The sequence below is a fragment of the Zosterops lateralis genome (genome assembly GCF_965231275.1).
Source record: "Zosterops lateralis genome assembly, chromosome: Z".
Classification (NCBI taxonomy): Eukaryota; Metazoa; Chordata; class Aves; order Passeriformes; family Zosteropidae; genus Zosterops; species Zosterops lateralis.
Genome location: NC_139800.1, coordinates 39,027,924 through 39,048,952, shown reverse-complemented (window position 1 = coordinate 39,048,952; position 21,029 = coordinate 39,027,924). Strand labels below are relative to the sequence as shown.

Sequence of the window (21,029 nt, the reverse complement as noted above, 5' to 3'; positions counted from 1 at the left end):
AGAAAAGAATTGGCAAAAAACAAATGGCAAAATTTTTACTGCTGTAACTGTTGGAAGCTGTACTCCATTGTTCATTCAAGACTGGAAAACATGGTGTGGTAGTCTCACAAGATACACTAATAGCTGTACGTACTCTGAAATACCTGTTGACAATTCCAACCTTAATCAGGAAATACTGTTTAAGGTGGAACAGTGGATGAGAATTAAACTTTAATGGCAAGATAAAATAACAAAAGGGACTAGGAGTCAGATTTGGTTTATCCTAAAGCTGGAAGCTATTTGATCATATGACAAAGGGAAAATCATGCCTAAGCAACCTGATTGCTTTATGTGATGGGACAACTACTGGATGGATGAGGGAAGAGCAATGGATGTTGTCTACCTGGACTTCAGCATGGCTTTAGACACCATCTGCCATAATAACATTGCCAGCAAGCTCAGGAAATGCAGACTATGTGAGTGGACAGTGAGGTGGACTGAGAACTGGCTGAATGGCACATCCCAGAGGGTTCTGTTTGTTGTCACAGAGTCTAGTTGGGATTCTGTCCAGAGCCAAGTCCCCCAAGGGTCAATACTGGGCCCAGAGTTGTTCAACTTGTTCAGCAGTGACACAGACAAGGGACAGATGCCTCGTCAGCAGGTCACTGACAGTAAAAAACTGGGAGCAGTGCCCAATATTCCAGAGGGCTGTGTAGCCCTTCAGACAGGCCTCAACAGGTTGGAGAAATGAGCAGAGATAAACCATCTGAAAGTCAGTAAGGCAAATTCAGGGTCTGCAAATTCAGGGTCTGCAAATCCAATTGCTACTGCACCTGGGGAGGAATAATCTCAGATGATCAACCTGCTGGAAAGCAACTCTGCAAAGGGCCTGGGGGTCCTGGTGGACAACAAGCTGTCCATGAGCCAGCACTGTGTCCTGGTGGCCATGAAGGCCAATGGTGTCCTGGACTGCATTAGTAAGAGCATTGCCAGTCAGGGGAGGTGATCCTGCCCCTCTACTCAGCCTAAGTAAGGCACATCTGGAGCGCTGTGTCCAGTTCTGGGCTCCTTAGGACAAGAGAGAGATGGTGTTCCTAGAGTGGGTCTAGAGGAGGACTAAGAAGGTGAGTAGGGAACTGGAACATATCACTTACAAGGAAAGGCTGAGGGAGCTGGGCCTGTTCAGCCTTGAGAAAAGATGACCAAGAGGGGACCTCATAAATATCTGTGAGTATCTGAAGGGATGGTGTCAAGAGGATGGAGCCAGGCTCTCCTTGGTGGTGCCAAGCAATAGCAGAAGAGGCAATGGGCAGAAACTGATGCACAGGAAGTTCACCTGAACACGAGGAAGAAATTTACTGTGTGGGTGACCAAACACTGGAACAGGGTGCTCAGAAAGGTTGTGGAGCCTTCCTCACTGGAGATATTCAAGAACAGCCTGGATGCTATCCTGTGGAACACTCTAGGATGCTTTAGGATGACCCTGTTTGAGTAGGGAAGTTAGATCAGATGACCCCTTGTGGTCCCTTTCAACCTGACTTATTCTTTGATACTGACACTTGTAGGTTACAGTGTAGGATATATTGGGAACTAAAAATCACGAAGGAGAAGGCCAACGACTCTTCTTAGTTTCTTCCCCCCTCCCTCCCCCTTTTTTTTTTTTTGGAACTGGAGAGTGAATGTGGAGAAGGTGATTTTCATTACACAAGATACCAACTGAAATACACAGGCAAGAAAGAATCAATACAAGAAATTTACCAGTAAATGTGCCGTTTCAAAAGCAAAAGATATGAAAACTGGAATGAGTTAAAGAAATACATTTAGAAATTTATACAATGCAGAAACTACCTAATATTTATTGATCTACTTGTCAAACAGTGTACAACAGAGTTCAAAAAGGGGGAAAGACTTTAAGTTGATTTTTAAAAGATTAATTACCTAGGATAGAATAAAAAATCAGGTAAGAGTAACTGGGGAATATAAGATACAGAGAAGTTTGTGCAGAACTGAGAAAATCTTCCTAAAGAAGCATATGGCCTTTTAGCCTTAAATTCTAATTAAACACTGCATACACTAAAAGAAACAATAGAACTGTACTTAGGAAAACAAATAATCACGGGCAGGTATGAATTAGACTACAGTGATTTCGTGGGTGTTTTCCAGTTGCAAAGCTATTTGGTTCTTCTGATTCTACTCCTTGCCAGCTTAACTCATTGTCTAAAGTCAGTGGTATTAACTCACTACTATTTGTACATGATGAAAAGTTGCTATAATCCCCCAGTGAGTCACTGCTGAGACAGAAGCACATACTGAAGGTTGTGTGACTTGATAAAAGGTATTTTCAAACATGCAATATGCCTCACTTTACTTAACACCACCATGACACGTCCCCAGGGGAAAAAAAAAAAAAAAAAAAAAAAAAAAAAAAAAAAAAAAAAAAAAAAAAAAAACTTTATGAAAGCTTGTATTTGAGAAATGCTTTATTTTCATCTTTTATATTCCTTAATGTTTTGTGTGTGAGAAAACCCTGCTTAGCAAGCCTGAAACCAACCATTGTGCAGTGGCACTCTTCTGTGTAAGAAAGAATTGGCCAGGTGATAACCACACTTTCTTTTTCATAACCTTAACCTTTAATGCTTTAGAAAATAACAAATTGGAAATGCTAGTTGGCATGCAGAATTATTTTTTCATGGCAGCAAGTCAAATTATGATTTTAAACATTTGTATGACTCCCTTACCTCAAGTTATTCTTGACTACTGCTGGTATATACCTGAGCCTGGAAATTAGCACAGTATTTAGAAGAGACCAGATAACTTTTCCAAGAGTGAAACAGTAACAGAAATTGACTGATGTTTAAATTTCAACAGTTTTAAGCTGCAAATACAAAGGGGCATATATGTGTATCTATATCATCTATATCTATATATCTGCAACTCCTTGGACAGAGTTGGAGAGAGAACTTCGAATGGCAAATAACAAAGCACAAGTAAAGGAATACAGGATCTTCAGTTAGACAGCGACATGACTTATGACCATAAGGAATACAAAATGTAAAGAATATAAGATTCCTGCACTGCAAGCAAGATGGTAAAATTGCTTCAGCAGTCTGGAGAGCAGAAAGTATTTACCCTTACGTGTCTTATGCATACTTTTTTGGACCCTCACAGTGTCCTTAAGCTAGAGACTGTTGTGAAGATAGTGAACTAAGGGGTGGACTAAGAACTCTGGTTTTAAGTGACCATTTGGTTACTGAATTTTAAAGAGTATCAGTTGCATACAGGGGATAGATTTGAATATAAACACAGAAGAAAATTCTTGAAATCACCTTGATAGCTAATGCTGTAAATGAACCACTTGAGATGAATTTTCCTTATACTCAGTGAATGACATTAATTTCCTGTCCAAAATCCACCAAAACATGGAAATAAAAACACAGAAACACCAGAGCAAGTATAAAATACAATTATTTTTCTATGAGAGTGATATAAAGAATCATGCTGGGACTTAAGTATGTACATCATGACGTACATTTCCCAATTCCATTACAAAGTATAGTCTCTCCAGTAAGGAGGTTTCCTCTGCCAATGTAGTGAAGTCTTAGTATTTGTAATTTGTAATGTTTAAATGCTTGGTAAAGTAATTTCTCATAGTAGGGGCTCCAGTATAAAGAGTAACTTTAACTGTCATGCTATGGGACTCCAGAATCAGTATAACAAGGGTTATAAGCAGAAAATTGTTGGATCTTGTGTATAGGGTGCAGGATGCTTCTTCTATGCCTTTGGGACATCTTTGAAGCAGATATTCACCAGCTGCTTTTCAGCTGCTCCAGTACTGAGAGAAGGTAGTGAGTTGTATTGGGTACTTTGTACCTCATCCTCCTCACACTGACAGACTGGCTCTGTCATATGACTGTGCCCAAAGAAGCTGATGGAAACCTTCCTGTGAACACTTCCTTATCCACTCACCTAGTAAACTGTAAGAGAGAGACTAAATTCTGTGCCATTCCTGGACTGCTATTTAAAATGCAGGCAGTTCATCTGCACATAAGTTGTAATCTTATGTGCCTTCATTTGGATTCATCAAATTAGCCAGGTACTTAGTTTGCTGAAATAATCTAAATATTTTTAAAAGGGATTTCAATACGGGGCCCTGTAAACCACACAAGTAGATCTACAGTATTTACAGTTCTGTAGTCAGTAATTATAGTCATACTTACACTATAGATACTAACATATTGAGAGCTACTGAACAACCTCTACAGTTTGAGTTTCAGGAATAAAGGCTTCTCTAATGATTTAATAAAGCACAAAGGAAATAAAGCTTCCTATTCACTGAATGACAACTCCAGTTTGTTCAATAATGTGAAAGCTGATTCCCGTAAGGCCCTGACAACTGATGAAGACAACAAGTATAATTCATCTTTAAAATGGGCAAAAACAAGGACCCTGGCAACTACCAACCTTTCAGCATCATCTCTGTGCCTGGAAAGATCATGGGGGATGGGGAGGTGATTTGAGACATCCAGTAGGACCTCATCAAGGGCAAGTCCTGCCTGACCAACTCAGTGGCCTTCTCTGATGGAATTACTCCATCAGTGGACAAGGGAAGGGCTACAAATGTAATTTATCTGGATTTCTATAAAGCCTTTCTATAAAATCCTTCTCCCTAAATTGGAGAGGGAGGGAATTGATGTGTGGACTGTTAGATGGATAAGAAAGTGATTGGCCAGTTGCATCCAGAGCGTTGTGGTCAATGGGTCAGAGTCCCAATGGACATCAGTGACAAGTGGGGTCCCCCAGGGATCTGCATCAGGACCTGTGTTATTTAATATTTCAATTAATGATATAGACATAAGAATCAAGTGTATCTTCAGCAAATTTGCAGATGACACCAAGCTGAGTGGTGCTGTTGACACACCTGAAGGACAGGATGCCATCCAGAGGGACCTGGTCAAGTTCAAGAACTGGGCCCAGGGGAATCTGATGAGGTTTAGCAAGACCAAGTGCAAGGTATTACACCTGGGTCAAGGCAACCCCTGGTACCAGCACTGGCTGGGAGATGAACAGATGGAAAGCAGCCCTTGGGCTGAGAGTCCCAGAAGGACTGGGGGGTGCTGGTGGAGGAGAGCCTGAACTTGACCCAGCCATGGGCATTCCCAGCCCAGAAAGCCAAACGTGTCCTGGCCCACATCCAGAGCACTGGGGGCAGTAGGGCCAGGAAGGAGATTCGGCCTCAAGCCTGGGACACAGCACCCAGCTCTGGGGTCTCAGCACAGGAAGGACATGGAACTGTTGGAGTAAGTCCAGAGGGGGGTCTCCAGATGATTAGAGGGATGGAACACCTCTCCTGTGAAGAAAGGCTGAGAGAGTTGGGTTTGTTCAACTTGGAAAAGAGAAAGGGTGACCGAATCACAGCCTTCTAGTACCTGAAGGGAGCCTACAAGAAAAATGAAAAGAGACATTTTACAGAGTATGTAGTTACAGGGCAAGGGGGAATGGATTCAAAATGAGAGAGTAGGTTTAAGTCAGGTATGAGGAGGAAGTTCTTTACTGTGGAAGTGGTGAGGTACTGTAACAGGTTTCCCAGGTGTGTATGTTAATCCCTGGAAGTGTTCAAGGCCAGGTTGAATGGGGCTCTGAGCAACCTCATCTACTGGAAGGTGTCCCTGTCCATAGCAGGGGCGTTGGAACTAGATGATCTTTAATGTCCCTTTCAACCCAAACCATTTATGATTTTATGATATTATTGAGGGAGGGGAGGGGGAGAGAGAGAGAGAGAGAGAGAGAGAAGAGGTCAGCATCAGCATGCTGATGCTCAGAAGTAGAATACTAAATTAGCAAAATTCCTCTTGACATTTTTATACAGAGCAGCTGAATCACCAGGGAAACCTCTGCAGCCATTAAAGAAAATTTAAATCAATTTACAAACCTGCTGAGTGTGGAATTTTTTTTAATATGTTTTGTTTACACAAACAGCAGATACTTACAGGGTATAATGAAACTATTCACTATTCATTCTGAGCAACTTATGGTAGTGAGGAAAACAGAGATTAGTTTACACGTTACTCAAAACCATTTCCAATTCTTTAGTCTGCTCCTATCTTACTAATTTGTGATTTTAAGTTGATTGTCAAACATTAATAAAGCACATCCTCAGAAAGATACATGTAGATAAAATGCAAGAAAACTTATATTTCAGGAGTCAGTTCAGCCTCTTACAGTTACAGCTGTGCAACATCAATCTCCCCCATATACTTCAATCTGCTGTTTGCAAATGTGTGCAAATTTTTACCAAAACCTTAGTTGAACACAGAATTAAAATCAAGGTCTTCTTCTAGAAAATGACTGAGCATCAAGATGCATGATGATATTGTCCCTTCCTTTCCTCCCTTCTAATTAATTTTATTTTCAGTAACTTTACACTATAAAACAAACTCTGCCTTGATTTTTCAGCATATTCAAATAGTCCTGAAACATTTTCATCTCAGGGTACCTCTTTCCCAAAAATGTACAGCATACAGGGATCAGTGGACATGCTCATCTCTTAAGCTGTCAAGGGAAGTGTCTGGAGCAGTGTCAGAGCTCTCCAGTTATTTTGTCAATTCTATCTGCAAGTATGCTCAGTCATGCTGCCTGAGCATCTGCACTTCTGCACATGGAAACTAGAACTTAACATTCTAACTTTTAAAAGTTGTTTGTTTTTCTTAAAAAAATACTAATGCAAGTGGAAACAAATTCAAGCACTAGGCAGGATAAATCAAAAGCAACCTAGGGGATGCCTGCTTAGGGGAAATCAGTTAGAAACTGAGTCCTGAGCATATGCTAAAAAATTAATTTTTATAAAATTAGGTTTTACAAAGATTAATGTACAGATATCTCTGTTATCTCATTCCAGTTTTGGTCCAAAATCAATATTCAGAGACTTCACATAGCACAGACACAAATAAGCATTTTCAGTTCATGGAATTTAAAATATGAATATAAAATCTTCTGGTATTAAAAGCAGAAAACAAAGCTCAGTCTCAATGCTGGAACACCAATAACAGATGTTTTCTTTGCAGCAGATTTATAAGCAAGTCACAAAATCCACAAGTTATCAAAGTACAAATTTAACATTGAATTACTGCTGTCAGTAATGCAAGTAATGCAGTAATACTGCTTTCAAGTAATTCATATTCCAACAACTGTGAACAATGCTCCTTACAGCTAGTAGACTCCATCATTATACTGTAAATACTTTCATATTACTACAATATTAATTTATAGGATAAATTTTGTAGGATTTTCCCTTTGGCAGACTTGTTGAGACAATTGTAGAAGAAAAAACTTGCAATTGGTAAAAGCTAAAGCCGTACAAAGACGTGGAAAGCACTCATCATCAAAACTGTTTATTCAATATCATACCTGTTATAAGTTCAGTAGTGATTTAAAAACATAATATAATGAGAAAATCAAGACACTAGAAAGAGCTGTGACCTGGTATTTTATACTTACCTTTGGTATTCCAGAAGTATCCAGCCAGTTCTGGAAGATACTTTCTACAGTTAACCCAGACCTTAAAAAAAAAAATAAATTAGAAATACGCAAAAAAATACAAATTTTTTTCATGTGAAAAATAACGCTTTCAAAACTCAGCAAATCTCCTACGTTCAAGTATTGGTTGTACTGACATGGTACAACATTCTTGGCTTTTTTAATGAATAAAATCATCAGGGGTCCTATTGAGCAAACAACAGGTTTTGTGTACTTAATTCATAAATTAAGTGCTTATAAGAATTGGCAGAGGAAGTATTATATAGTAAACTACAGTTATGTAACACGTAAAGTATAAACGAGTGCTCTACTTCTTCTTACATGGATAAACTTCGGGGTTTTAAAAAGCACTGACGAATATTAATTCTTAAAGTTACTAAGTGTCTAATATACTTCAGTTTTGTCCTTTCTGCACTTTCTTTATATCCTGATAATATTCACAGTGAAACCACACAATAGCATGGAGCTTCAACAAAAGGAAATAGTTGGTCATGATGAAGCTGTGTGAGACTGAAATAATCATGTGCATCAGGGTTGTTTTTTTTTTAATTCAGAAACTATATTTGCACTTCTACTTTTGTAGGCAGCTTCTGTGGTATTTTGTTCGACTCTGGTGGAAGACTTCCCAACTTGCAGGGAAGACACATATAAACAAACAAACAAATAATCGCACATGCAAGTACTGAAAAAAGGAAGTTGAGTATGCTCTCAATTAATATAAATATTCTGAGAATCGGAACAAATGTGTATGGTCCTGTGTGGTGGTGCGCAGTTGCAGCTTTATAATCAGTTCCACTTGCATGCTTCACCTTTGTGAAATTTATTGTTAAATTGCTCATTCCCTGTACTCTCTCTTGTCCCTTCCCACTTGGTTTCTCCCCACAAGCTGTTATTTGTCAATCATAAATTATATAACCCCCGGGTCCTGTCCATCACTCTGGGGCCTCTCCCTGTGCCTGGAAAGTTCCAGGAGAGGCATCGGGTGATTGGGCAGGATCCAAGAATCCCCCTCTCAGTTCTCTACAATTGGTTACAATGTCTGTCTGTTTAGTCCTGAGCCACTCCCTGCTTGCTCCCTATTGGTCTCATGTTCTACCCTGCCCTGAGTTACACCCACCCTTTTAAGCTGTTGCACCCAGGTGATCAGGGTCTCTTCTGAGGCATGGCGCTGGGGAAAGGTTTTACCAATAAACCCAGTTGCCCTCCACCTTGAAAGAGTCGCGTCTCTCTCTTTCGCGCCATAGCTGCGACTGTGCTCCTGCCCAGCCAAGAGCCCCCGTGTTGCCGTGGTGCCAGGGCTGGCCGAGGTGAGCGACACAAGGCCGGCACCACGACAGTCCTGTGCGTGGTAATGCCTTGGCAAGACAATCTAATGCTTGCCTTTATTTTCACATGTGTTATGTAGACTCAACCAACAAAGCATTCATGAAAAGAACAGCCATTTTCAAGCTCTGAATAAGGAACTCAAACAATGCAATAAATAATTTTAATTGATCATATGATTTAAATAATCACAGCAGTCACGAAGGAGCATTTCTACATAGCCAGGATTCTGAATTTTCAGGAAATTACCACTGTGTGTGTTAGATCACTATATAAATAATTTTTCTACAGAAAAATGAACATGTCATGGATGCTTGTGTACCGTTCTACATTAGAATAAATGACTAAACATCCAGACTTGTTCCTCATTTTTTGTGCAAACTTATTAAATTTAGAACATTTGACTGCTAATCCCTCAGACTGTAATTATCTTTATTTTAACACTGTGCTCTAAAAATTGATATCTAGTCTTAAATTAGATAGCTGAGTCCACTGACTGGGAATAGTGATAAAGAGAAATATTTCCAAACAGTCAGTCAATTTACTTTCCCCAGAAGAAGATGATGTTCTTGATTTCTCATTTCTGTCTGTTTACTAAAAAGGGTGCATACAGAACTAGCTTAAAACCAGACACCAAAATTTAATATAGGCAAAGGTAGATTATTTGGATTGTACCATTTATTCTGTCTCAAGAAGCGTAAGCATGATAAAATATTTTGTTATTTGTTATTGCATGAATTAAACCTAATACAGTTTAGTGGTCTAATGCTGAAGCAGAGCTAGGAGCTTCTTCCCTTAGTTGCACAATTAATTTGTCTTACCAAGGGATAAGAAACACAGCCTTACCATGTTAGCTAATCCTTTTTTCCCGCATCCTCAGAAACTAAAACTATAGTGTGAGAAAAAACTCTCCACAAATAACCTATGTTACATTTGCTATGTAGAGCCATTGTTTAATACACGCCCTATTTCTTTTCAAAAACTGGATTTGAAATGAGCTAATGACACTGAAGGGAATCATACTGTTTTGACACCACACTAATCCAGACAGAAACCACTAGAAAGTTTCTCAGTCTCTCCTAAAACGATGTCATTTTCCTCAAGGGCAAAACCAGTAACACTGCTTTTTCTCTGCCTGCAGCACCTTTCATATGACAGAAAAACACCTGTCATACGACCATACGGAATCTTCTTTCTTTGTACTTGAACATAAGTACTTTGTTTAATTCCAAATTAGGATATTCTTGTTGGCACCCCTCAAAAAAAGCAAATTAAGAGGCATTCACTTTTTTTTTTTAATACATTAGTAATGAGCAGACTGTTGCAAAGATCTACTTTCAACCTCTTAATTGTCAGTACTGAAGAACTACGAAGATGTTGGAAATGCTTCTGCTAAATTGTTTGATTTAGAAATAGCCCCTCAAAATTGTCACAAGCAGATTGCCATCTCAAAACAAGTGTCCTAGATACAGAACAGAGAGCCTGATAGTTGTAGAGGCTGCAGTTCAGTAAGGGCATCTACCATCTGCTTACATTGCAGTTAAGCATCTGTAAAGACTTAAATCTGGTGTTTGTGTAAATTCCTGAATGGCCTTCTGTTTAAGGTTCTGTATGGGACAGTGGGATCTGGGTGAGTTGACTAGCACTAACTCTTACTAGACCAAGTTTCTTCAATTGCTTTGTACAACAGTTACTTACTGTAAAATGAGAACATTGTTACATCTGTTATCTCATCTCTTCTCTATTTGTTTGGATGATAAGCCAAATCAGCCTAGGAATGATCTCCTAACATCATACACAGTTCAGATGCAACATTTTAAAACAAAGTCTGTAAAATACTAAGATTAATGATAATTTGAAAATTAGCATTATAAAAGATGTCATGAAGTTTTCACTCCATAAGGTGCTAAGGTACTCTACAGATTTTAACATAAACTCAGTGCCTAAATCAAGAAGAAAAAATCATGAAAGTGTAACTTTTTTTTTAGGGTAAATGAAGATAGAAAAGTTTGCCATATGCAACTGAAAATACTTAAACAAGTATATCTGCTTCGTCATACATTTATACACATCAGTAATTTTCAAAATAAGCTATTCCAGCTAAATATGGAGGCATGATTAGGCAAATCAAATTACAGTGATTGATTAGTGATTCTGTCAACATATATTCCTGCAGATAAATTTTCTTTGGATTTTATACAGCATACATATTTTGGCTTATTAAAAAAATTTGAGGAATCAAAACCACTGGGAATAATTTTTCCCAATGATTTGCTTCAGTAGTCAGGTTCCTACTAAATCAACACATTCATAACAATACATGTCAACCAAAGAAAGCAAATGTGAAAGAAATACATCTATATAGCTGAGTAGTCTGAAATTGCAGAATTATTTTAGTACTTAATTGTGTATAATTAAGTACTTAATTTGTGAAGACATCCAAAGAATGTGATTAGTGAACCTGGGTTTTTAACAGTACAAATAGCAGAGGTATAACACAAGCCTTCCTTTTCTATCATGTATTATTAAAACCATAGCTTATTTGTAGATTTGTTTACTTTATTGAATGAAATGAAATGAAATAAAAAATACCAGCAGCAAACTCCTAAGGGCAGAACTGACCTGCTCAAAAAAGTTTTGCAGTCATAAAGTATCCGCATATGCAGCAACTCTGATTTATCTGAGACTGGTGTAACCCTCTGTTACAAGGGTAAACACTGATTCTTTGCACAGCTCACATGTTGGGCAGATGTGGAAAGGATCAACTTGCAGCAAAGACTACAGGTGTAAGCCTTGGGGAGAATAGAGCCACTGGAGTTTTATCAAATCTAGTGCACTCTGATATACAGACACGTAAGAGGGGGTGTGTTGGTGTTTCATTTGTTTGGTTTGCTTCAATGTGAAGTTCCAAATTACATGAGTAAATAAAACACCTCGTTTACAGGTGGTAAGTATTGTAGATTTTCCAGAGAAAGGCCAAGATAACGTGAGACTCTACCCAGTGCACGTAGTATCTTAAAAGGCTTTGTAAAGGGAAGGATAATGATCAATATTTTTGGTCATTCTTTCTATTATTCCTTCACTCAGATAAATAAGCAGTCTTAAAGGCAAATTAAAAAATTATAAAGCACCAGAAGGTACTGCTCAGCTTATCTGATGTCAGTATTCAGCTGCAGTTCAGAAACAGAATGGTCCTGCCTCACAGCATGGATTCCTGCAGCTAACATGCCATTATAATTGAGTCAGAGCAGGAAGTGAAGTAGCCCTACAAGGCAGGTATAAAAATGTCCTTCTCCAAGTACAGAAGGCAGCAAAAATCAATAAAAAGTTATATCTGGATCTCGGAGCTACTCATCACTGGGAATGTACTAAAAAAATCTCCCTTTACAAAAACTAAAGGAATTAAGTACTCGGAGGTCAGAATCTTTTAGATCTAGTCTCTGTATCCAATAGTAAAAAGTTATAGTTACATTACTACAGTGTAATAACTACAGAAAATTTCCACACTGTTTCATTATAGTTTTCTGTCAATGTTCATCCTGCTCTCATTACAAATTCTCCCAAGCCAAGCTCTATTACTAGCTACGTAGTCTGCCCCTGTTGTCACAGCTGAGGGCAAGATTTGGTTTGAATACCTTCTACAAATTTTTCTTTATTTTTTATGATTAAGACCAGTCTCCATTAAACTTCAGTGTATTAGAGTGCTTAATATTTGTCCAGTTTGAAGTACTTAGTTTAAACATTTAAATTTTACTTGGTAGAACTGCACAAACCTGAGAGGTTTTATGTGCTACAAAGTAATTTTGCTCTAACACTGAAATACACTTCATTCCTACATTGTAGGACCTACAAAAAAGCTCTCATCAGCAGACGATCTCTAAAAATACTTGATTTTTATTTTTCTTCCTTTTTTTTTACCTCAAGTGAGTATTTCTGTATTAGCCACAGAATGCGTTCAAGAATCAAATAAACATCCTCCCAGCAGATAAGAAATAAAGGCCTTCTGTATACCAAGATTCCTTGCACCACTGCTTCTATCTGCCAAGTAATTTTGGCAATAGATAGTTCAGATATGCTATATATATGACTGTAAAACGAATTACCATATATCTGAAATTTCCTTCATACATTCTGGAATGTGATGCATCACAAATGGAGCCATACTTCTTTTGAATGGTCTCATTGAAATTTGAAGTATGTTTTTAGGCAGAAAAATGGATGCTTTTGCAACAACATTTTGCACTGGGTTTGGAGTTCAGAGAAATACAAGTAAAAAAAAAAAATTTTATTTAATTTTTTTTTTCTCCCAAAGCACTCACACAGAGTTATGAACACTTTTGCAATCCTGGCCTTCAACATTGTATTTTTCATTGTATTTTGTTTTTAACTCCACTACAAAAAAAATCTTTATTTGTAGCACAGTCTAGAATAGCACAGAACAACCCAAAATATAAGCAGGCACAGCCTCAAAGTGCTTCTGAAGACTACCATCTTCAACCAGTCACAGTCACACACAGGAGGATTTTGAAGGACACATCAGCCAATTAACGCTTGATTTCCATTTATATTTTCCATCTTTCCTCATGCAGCACAATGTATGACTGAGAGGGGATGGTACCAAACAACTTCTTGAAAAAAATCCATATTCTCTGGTGTCCCAGATTCACAGCAAAGTTCTAGCATCCTTGCTCTAGGGTGCCATGTGGCAAAAGCAGCTGGCAGGAGAATCACAGGTTTGAGCAGGCAGCTATGCCTGGCACTTCAGATTGCATAGTGGACACAGGACATCACCTCTGACCTAACATACAAATTAAAGGTACTATTTAGGGGCAGCATGTTGCATGAAAGCCACAGCAAATCTTGTAATTTTTTAATGTACATACATAATGGGAATCTTCAAAGCTAGCACTGCTTCTGGCTAGCACATATTAAAATCTTATTTCTGCATATTTCTTTGGCTTTTCTAGCCCAGTTCTTACTTACTCCTTTTGTTTAGGAATGTCTTCCAACAGCATGCTAATAAAATCCTGGAAAATGAACAGAGGAGCACAGTTAGCAAGTTTGTGAAGCCATAACCCGGTATCTTCACTGCCAGTGAGAGATTAAAGACTACAGATAACAGAACGCTAGGAAAAAAAAAAAATATATCCACTACGCTGTTATTTCTACAATATACATTATATTGTCAGTTTTCCAACCCACTCAAGCAAGAAGTGTTAACATTGAAAGAAAATGGACTTGAAAAGCCTACTGACTATTTTAACACAAACCCACGTTCCTACTTTTATCTATAATACAAACACACAAACTATATTTAAAACTGCTAAAGGCTGCAGATTTACATACAAGTTAATAAACACCAGATTTAAGAATGTTTACAGTCTCTTCACTGTGCTTATGTTATCACGTTGTCAATAATTACATAACTACATAAAGCTTTTTCTTCCTTAGTGAACGTGCCTCATTAGACCACTTACTCCTCATTCTATGACAAAATTTGCAATATTGCTGATAGCCACATCATTTAAGGAGTAAATTCTTCAAATAAAGGTAGCTATAATTTCTTTCGTAGTTTTACAAAGATGATGCAATGCCAATGGAAGAGGATTACTATCATCCTCATTTATACCAGTATGATAAGCCCTCTTAAGAAAGTTACACCTGACATCACTAAAAGGTTCTCTGGCACCCCGTGTCCTACACAATTTAATTTTAATGACAATCACTTTGACAGAATACAGTCCTTTGGACAATGACATAATAATAGGATTTATTAATATGAATTATTCATTTATACACTGTTTCATAAAACAAATGCATCCACTTGGTTAATACTAATCTTTGTGGAGACAAGTTTCAAAAGCTAATAATGTTCCTCACTTCAGTATACAAGTACTGGCTGACTGTACCGTACAACAATTGCAAACTGCTGCTCTCTAAGGTCTTGAAGAATGTTTCCTAAAAGGCAGAAATCTTTTATTTATGGACCATCCTGTAACTGTTGACAAAAAACACTGTTTCTCTGTCTGAGTATGGCGTTGTTAGGGAATCAAAGTAGGATAGACTGCACAATTGAAACAACTGGTAACACAGTTAAGCCTTCCTTCTTTAAATTATAAGTGATATTCAGGCTCTGTTGCAGTGGCTGCAAAACAGGCTTATGACAAAAAGTAAATTACACAGTGGTGGGCTCAGTGTTGGTGTGGCAAGAATGCCACAATTAACTGTCACAGGAGTAAGTTTGTCCCAATCACAGTGTACTGCAGACACGATGAGGAGAGGATGATGTGTGAAATCTCTTTATTTCATACAACTACTTGTAGTTTTGCTGTATGTAAACATTACACTATTCTGTATGTCAACAGAGAACTAGTGTCTCCTTCCACTTGTAGAAGTTTTGCTGGAGATACATAGTAGGCTTACATGCAAATGAAGAATATGAAAAGATCATAGAGTTAATTTCAAAAGTGTGTGGATAGTAAACCTGAAGTGGTTATCTTTCATGTTATTTTCATTGTGTATACCTTAATGCAGCTAGATTCCCTGGTTAGATTCCATCATCTTTCATAATCAATCATACAGTGGATGGTTTTACAATCGTATACTATACTATACTATAATCTGTACACTATACTAAGAAATTATGTATCTCCTTTGGGATTAAAGCTGTCTTTTTCCCAACATCTATTACGAAAAAGGCCCCATCATTCTACATGCCTTCTTAAAATTAGGATTAACCTATTATATCTTATTTTAACTGCTCATATTTCAATGCTCCAAAACAGAGTAGGAAAGCAAATTACCACTTACCTCATATTAGCATGGCTTTTAATATTTGCCTATTATTAAGTCTACATGACACATCTCATTATAGGTCTGACTTTCAGCTGTTTAAAGTTTTACTCTCAGGCTACTTTTCCTTCCTCCACAGATGAAACAGTTCAGAAATGGTTTCTCAGTCCAGGAGAAGAGTCAGAAGATAATGTGGAGGGTTTTAAGATTTGATGCCACTTCTTTGAGATGATCTAGTTATTTTACACTTTGAAGCAAAGACTTGTGGATGACTATGGTAATCATAACTAAATTTTGGATCAGACCATAAAGCAAATTATAGTTTGGGGTTTTTTTGTATTCGTTGCAAGTAATTCAATGAAGGCATAAAGAATATACGTTACAAACCACATGCTACCACAGTGCTGCAATATTAACAAAATGGTTTATAGTAATATGATTAAATAATCTCACTTTCTTATATACTCCAGTTGTTCTTACCTGGCTAGAGACCCCAAGGCTAGAAAACAACTTTTCCCTATATAAAGAAACTGTTATTCTGCAGTTTGTGGAATTCTATTGACATTTGACCAAGCTGAAAAAGCTGTTGGAAAAAATGAACTCAACACATTTACTAAGGATCTGCTAGCCCCTCATAATTAAATTCCCTGGTGACTCTCATCCGTTCTCACAACAGTCCTGACTGAAGGCAATAACTTTAATCACAGCTTTAACAGTGGGCTTCTGCTAGGCAGATCAAATCTGGATACAGATTGTGAATTTGACATCAAGGAGAAATTTTCTCTGCACTGTTAATTGTGTGCTATGTCTGAGTGAAAAGCAAAGAAGAGTCAAGACCTAAAAATTGAGAAGTAGGTTGAAAGAAGTAACTGGAAATGAAGGGTACTTAAAGCAGTAACTGGATACATGTGGTGTTAGAAGACCTTTTATTTCATGCCAAAAAATGTTTTATTACTACTCCAACTCTTGTTGTGAGCAGTGGCCAGCAAGTTTCTACCCTTAAACTGTTCTGGAGCATCAGGCAAGTACTTTTCCTTGATCACACATACTGATATCAAATAAAGAACACTCAATATTAAAAGACGAATAATGTCTTCATATTAAAACCTCAAATCCAGATATTTCAAGTACTCTACAACCAATAGATACTTTTGTTTAAATTCTCTAACTGGAATATAACGGGGTGCATAAAAATAGTGGAGATAATATGACTGAAAATGATAGATCTAAATGGACACTGACTTGGCAAATAAACTTCAACTATACTTACATCCAGTTCTTTGAAGGAACAATCCACTTAAAGTTAAACTATTTCTAAAAAATATGGAGTTTGTAGATGACATAACTAAGTGGCAAATATTAATTTGTCCCTTCTGGGTGGGAAGAATAAATAGTAAGAATCCTTCTAGGTTCCTGTTTATTTGGAATTCCTTCCCTAGACATTTTCCTGGCTTTTGGTGACAATCCCAGACTGCACCTCCAAAGAGGACAACTTTCTATCTAGAGTAAGCAAGACTCCCCCACTAGACATTCCATTATCAGGCCACAATCACTAGCCAGACAGCTTAACAGTGTAAACCCTAGATGATGGAACTTCTGTCTAGCTTTAGTCAAAAGTCAATTTGTTGGCGATTATACCGGATAGAACCACACGAAAACGGAAGTCCACAAACAATTCCGTTTCAAAGGTATTTTTATTTCAAGATGAAATGGAACAACAGCTTTAACTCTGCTAGGAGTACCGACAACTTGCATTTCTTTCTTTTTATTTATAGTAAAAAACACTCCAGTCATTATTTTAAAAGTTCACTCAAACCAATTAGTAAGTGAATCCTCTCATAAAAAGAATAATGGAATATTTTTTTTAAATCCTTCTCAAAGATTCCAGATTTGCTTTACTCATCTGTTGCTAACTCAACTAAAATAAAGATACTATTAAAAATCTACTTGGAGAGCATCCAAGCAAATGAGGGAAAAAGACAAACTGATTAATGTTTCACATCTGAAGTAATTTCCTGCTGCACCTGCAGCTCCCATCTAGGAAAATTACTACAAACACCGCTGGAAACAAGACTAGTATTCATAATATGGGCAATTTTTCACTCTTTTACTTTCTCTCATTCCCACAATTCCTAAACCTGGGAACTTTTACAGTTGGACAAGTTGAAAGTATAGCACTATAATATTTAAAGTTAACATTTGCACCTCTATTTATTTTAAATACTTTATTCATTTAAACAGACTGCATGTTTGTTCAAGAAAGATTTTGAATAAGAAACTTTGTACTAACTTGACTTCATTGCTTCTGCATTTACAGTTCCTGCTGTGATTCCTTATCCACCTAAACCAGACTCCAACAAAAACACAATCTTAAGGATTTCTTACAAAGAAAGAAAATGCATTTTAATTAGGTATAGCTCTATCACATCTGCATTTTTTAGTTGCCAAAAAACACTATGATGTTAAAATTCTCTTCCCAATAACTTCACTCAGAGCTAGATTTAGGCTGATGGTAGACAAGGGAAAAGCACAAAAGAAAACAATGGAAGTTTTAATGTACAACACTCTTTCTCCACCATATCAGGTGCTATTTTCAAAGAAGAAAAGTACCTTTTTTTTTAAACATATATTAAGCACACAGTTATGGACATATTGCACATATACGAATGGAAAGTAGCCTAAGAAACAAAACTTTAACTTTTGCTTCAATAACCCAATAACAAAACTCTGAGCAGTTTTATCCAATAACCAAAATGGATGTTTCTGGGTGTAGTATTTCATCTTAGGAGACTGAAGCAGCTAAGGTACAAATTGACATTCATGGCTAGACGAGAGAGAGGTATCTAGTGTATGTGCTAGCTAGCTACCATGACTAGTAGTACAGCCTGCTGAACATTTTGCAGCATTCAAACAGTCTACTGATACAACTCACCCCACATCAACAAACTAACATTTTCTTACTAAAATCAGAGCACCTTTCTTACCACCAGCTTAAAACACTGGGCTTTTTCTTGTTGTTAGCAGTTTTATAACTTGTGTAATTTTCAAAATTCTTCCAGCTGTGGGATAGTGAAGCATCATTTTTATGATTTTGGACACCCTAATGTAGACAAGGCTCATATAGTCACTGCATTTTCCACACTATGCCAAATCTAACTGCTTACAGTCTCAATAACATGGAACAGGAAACAGTTGCAGCAGCGCTAACCCCCCCTAACACCCCAAACATTCCTCCACAGGGCAGGAATGCTGTGTTAAGAGCTACTGCTCCTAACTTCTGGGTGACTTGACATACAAACGCAATCACAGGTCTGTAAGCTGGGCATATATCTCACCCCATAAGAGCGAGATTCAAAACAGTATGCGCGCAAGCAAAAAAACATTGCTGCTGGAAGAAAGAGGAAGTGCTAGACTTTGGTTACACAAAATCAGAGGCCCATACTCAGTGTTTCAAGGGGACATGTGTCAATGTCCTGAATATCCTTAAAGATTTCATTGTTGATTTGATTGTCAACCATAAGACAGGCTTCAGCAAAGAAGGTGGTTTCAGAAAGTCACTCATACCCCTTCTCTTCTCTTGCCCCTCACTGTCATCACACTGCTCTTCTAGCAATCCTAAATATTTGTTGTGTTGTGGGTTTTGTTCCAGGCCTTTCACCATGACGTCTTCAGTGACCTGGTTCACAGACACCCCCCCATGACTGGTTGTTTTCATGGTATTACTGAAGCAAGAAGCTGCACTGCTATTTGTGCAAGCTGGATTCATCACCAGTGACAGGATTCCTAGAACTTCGGGCTCAGAGAGCTATGTAATTTTCTAAATCAAAACAAAACTAGAGCCAGTAGTTACATGGCTTTTACAGAAAGATCTAGTGGGAGGTAAATTTCTACTTATAATCCTAGTTGGCTTTGTCCTTATAAGAAATAGGGTGAAATTAGAAGCATTGAATGAAACAGTATGCAGAGAGAAAGAAAACAAATTCAGAAGTAAAATTTCTTCTCTTTCAGAAATAGAGAGGAATCAGGGAAAAGCCTTGACTGATCACAACCAAAAACCACAAGCCAAAATATTACAGGTGATAATTCCATTATGGTAAATGACCCTGTCTTTAAGAACATCAGTACCTATGAACATTGGCCTTTGCAAGTATCATGTTAAAAAAAAATCCCTCATTGTTTATTTTATTGGATACTAGCAGGGTGTCATTCAAGTGTCACTGTGAAAAAAATGTTTTGCCCTCTAGCAGGTAGGAATTTTACCTATATCGCCAAATTACACTTGCCTCTCCCTTACATCACAACCAGGAGTGATGATTTAGGTAGCCAATCCAAAAGTTTGGGTTGTTTGTTTTTCCAAAAGGTGAGGGACAAGCCCAAGCACAATACCTGAGAAAGGATGAGCTGCCCGTGGAACTTAATGACAAATTTCTGTAAAGATGCAAGGAATGAGACCTCTCCTATTGTCCTTGCCAGGGATCGTAAAAGAAAATAACCCTGCAAAAAATTAAGGCAGAAGCTATGAATTTTCTGATAACTAGAAGACCGAAGTCTCTATGATATTGATAAAGCAATCTCAATAAAAATCAGCCGACAACACTCACCTTCAAATAGTGAACCTGCATGAAGATTTTTTCTGCTTTAAGACCGTATTTGACAACAGAGGCTCCAGACTCACTCAATTCTCCGGTGCTCTCCTTTTTGGGCCTATAATGGAAACACACTTATTAAGTTTTGGATAAGTAAGTAAAGAAATAAGTCACACATTACAGGTTCCGGTAGTTAAGAGCATTGTGTGGCATAGTAACTTTAAACACCTGTGACTAGTTCAGTCTTCCTCTTCACCAGAGTATATCGATTGACTTAGACAGTCAAACAAGTGAATTTTCCTCTAAATAAAATTCATCAGTAGGTACATGTAGTCTTACAGCCAGCATGACACCAGGTTGCATGTCATTCTCCAGTGCAGATACATTACGGACGAAGAGAAACAAATTAACAAAAAGAACATTTTAAGGGGAAGGGGAAGTGGAGGGGAAGATACTGAAGTCACTACGTTCAACTGGAGTTTTCTCTTTTTTTTTTTGCTGAACTTTGGCATAACAGCTTACATGACTATCCTTACAAGAATAACCTCTTTCATCTGCATGCAATAGACTGCTGCAGAAAGTATTCTAGTTTTCATTTTTCCATTTGGGTTGGAAGAAAAGTAGTTCAAATTTTGAAAGAGGAAGTATTGTGCACACAGATCTGAGGTTTACAGACAATAATATCTAAATAAAAAATACTGTTTACTGCTTGATTTAAAATGTAATACAACATCTGGTATTCAACAAATCTACAACAGTTAAGTGTGGAGGACTTCTAGGCTCTAAAGAGCACAGACAAACTAAAGAGAAGCTATG

General features: G+C 37.6%; 1 protein-coding gene across 8 annotated transcripts in view; it reads right to left on the bottom strand.

Annotated features, from left to right (window-relative positions):
* The window catches only part of AOPEP (aminopeptidase O (putative)), a gene marked incomplete at its 3' end in the record, with an annotated part of 188,651 nt that overhangs the window by 89,254 nt on the left and 78,368 nt on the right, over window positions 1-21,029 (bottom strand). For 7 of the 8 annotated variants that reach the window (XR_014592548.1, XM_083884198.1, XM_083884201.1 and 4 more), the window contains 4 exons: window positions 20,229-20,331; window positions 20,014-20,121; window positions 13,819-13,862; window positions 7,474-7,534 (listed from right to left, as the gene is read on the bottom strand). Coding sequence is in view for 7 of the 8 variants with exons in the window: in XM_083884198.1 (XP_083740324.1) it covers window positions 7,474-7,534; window positions 13,819-13,862; window positions 20,014-20,121; window positions 20,229-20,331 (316 nt within the window). The remainder of the gene's footprint in view (window positions 1-7,473; window positions 7,535-13,818; window positions 13,863-20,013; window positions 20,122-20,228; window positions 20,332-21,029) is intronic. The other variant, XM_083884202.1, reaches the window with a different exon arrangement.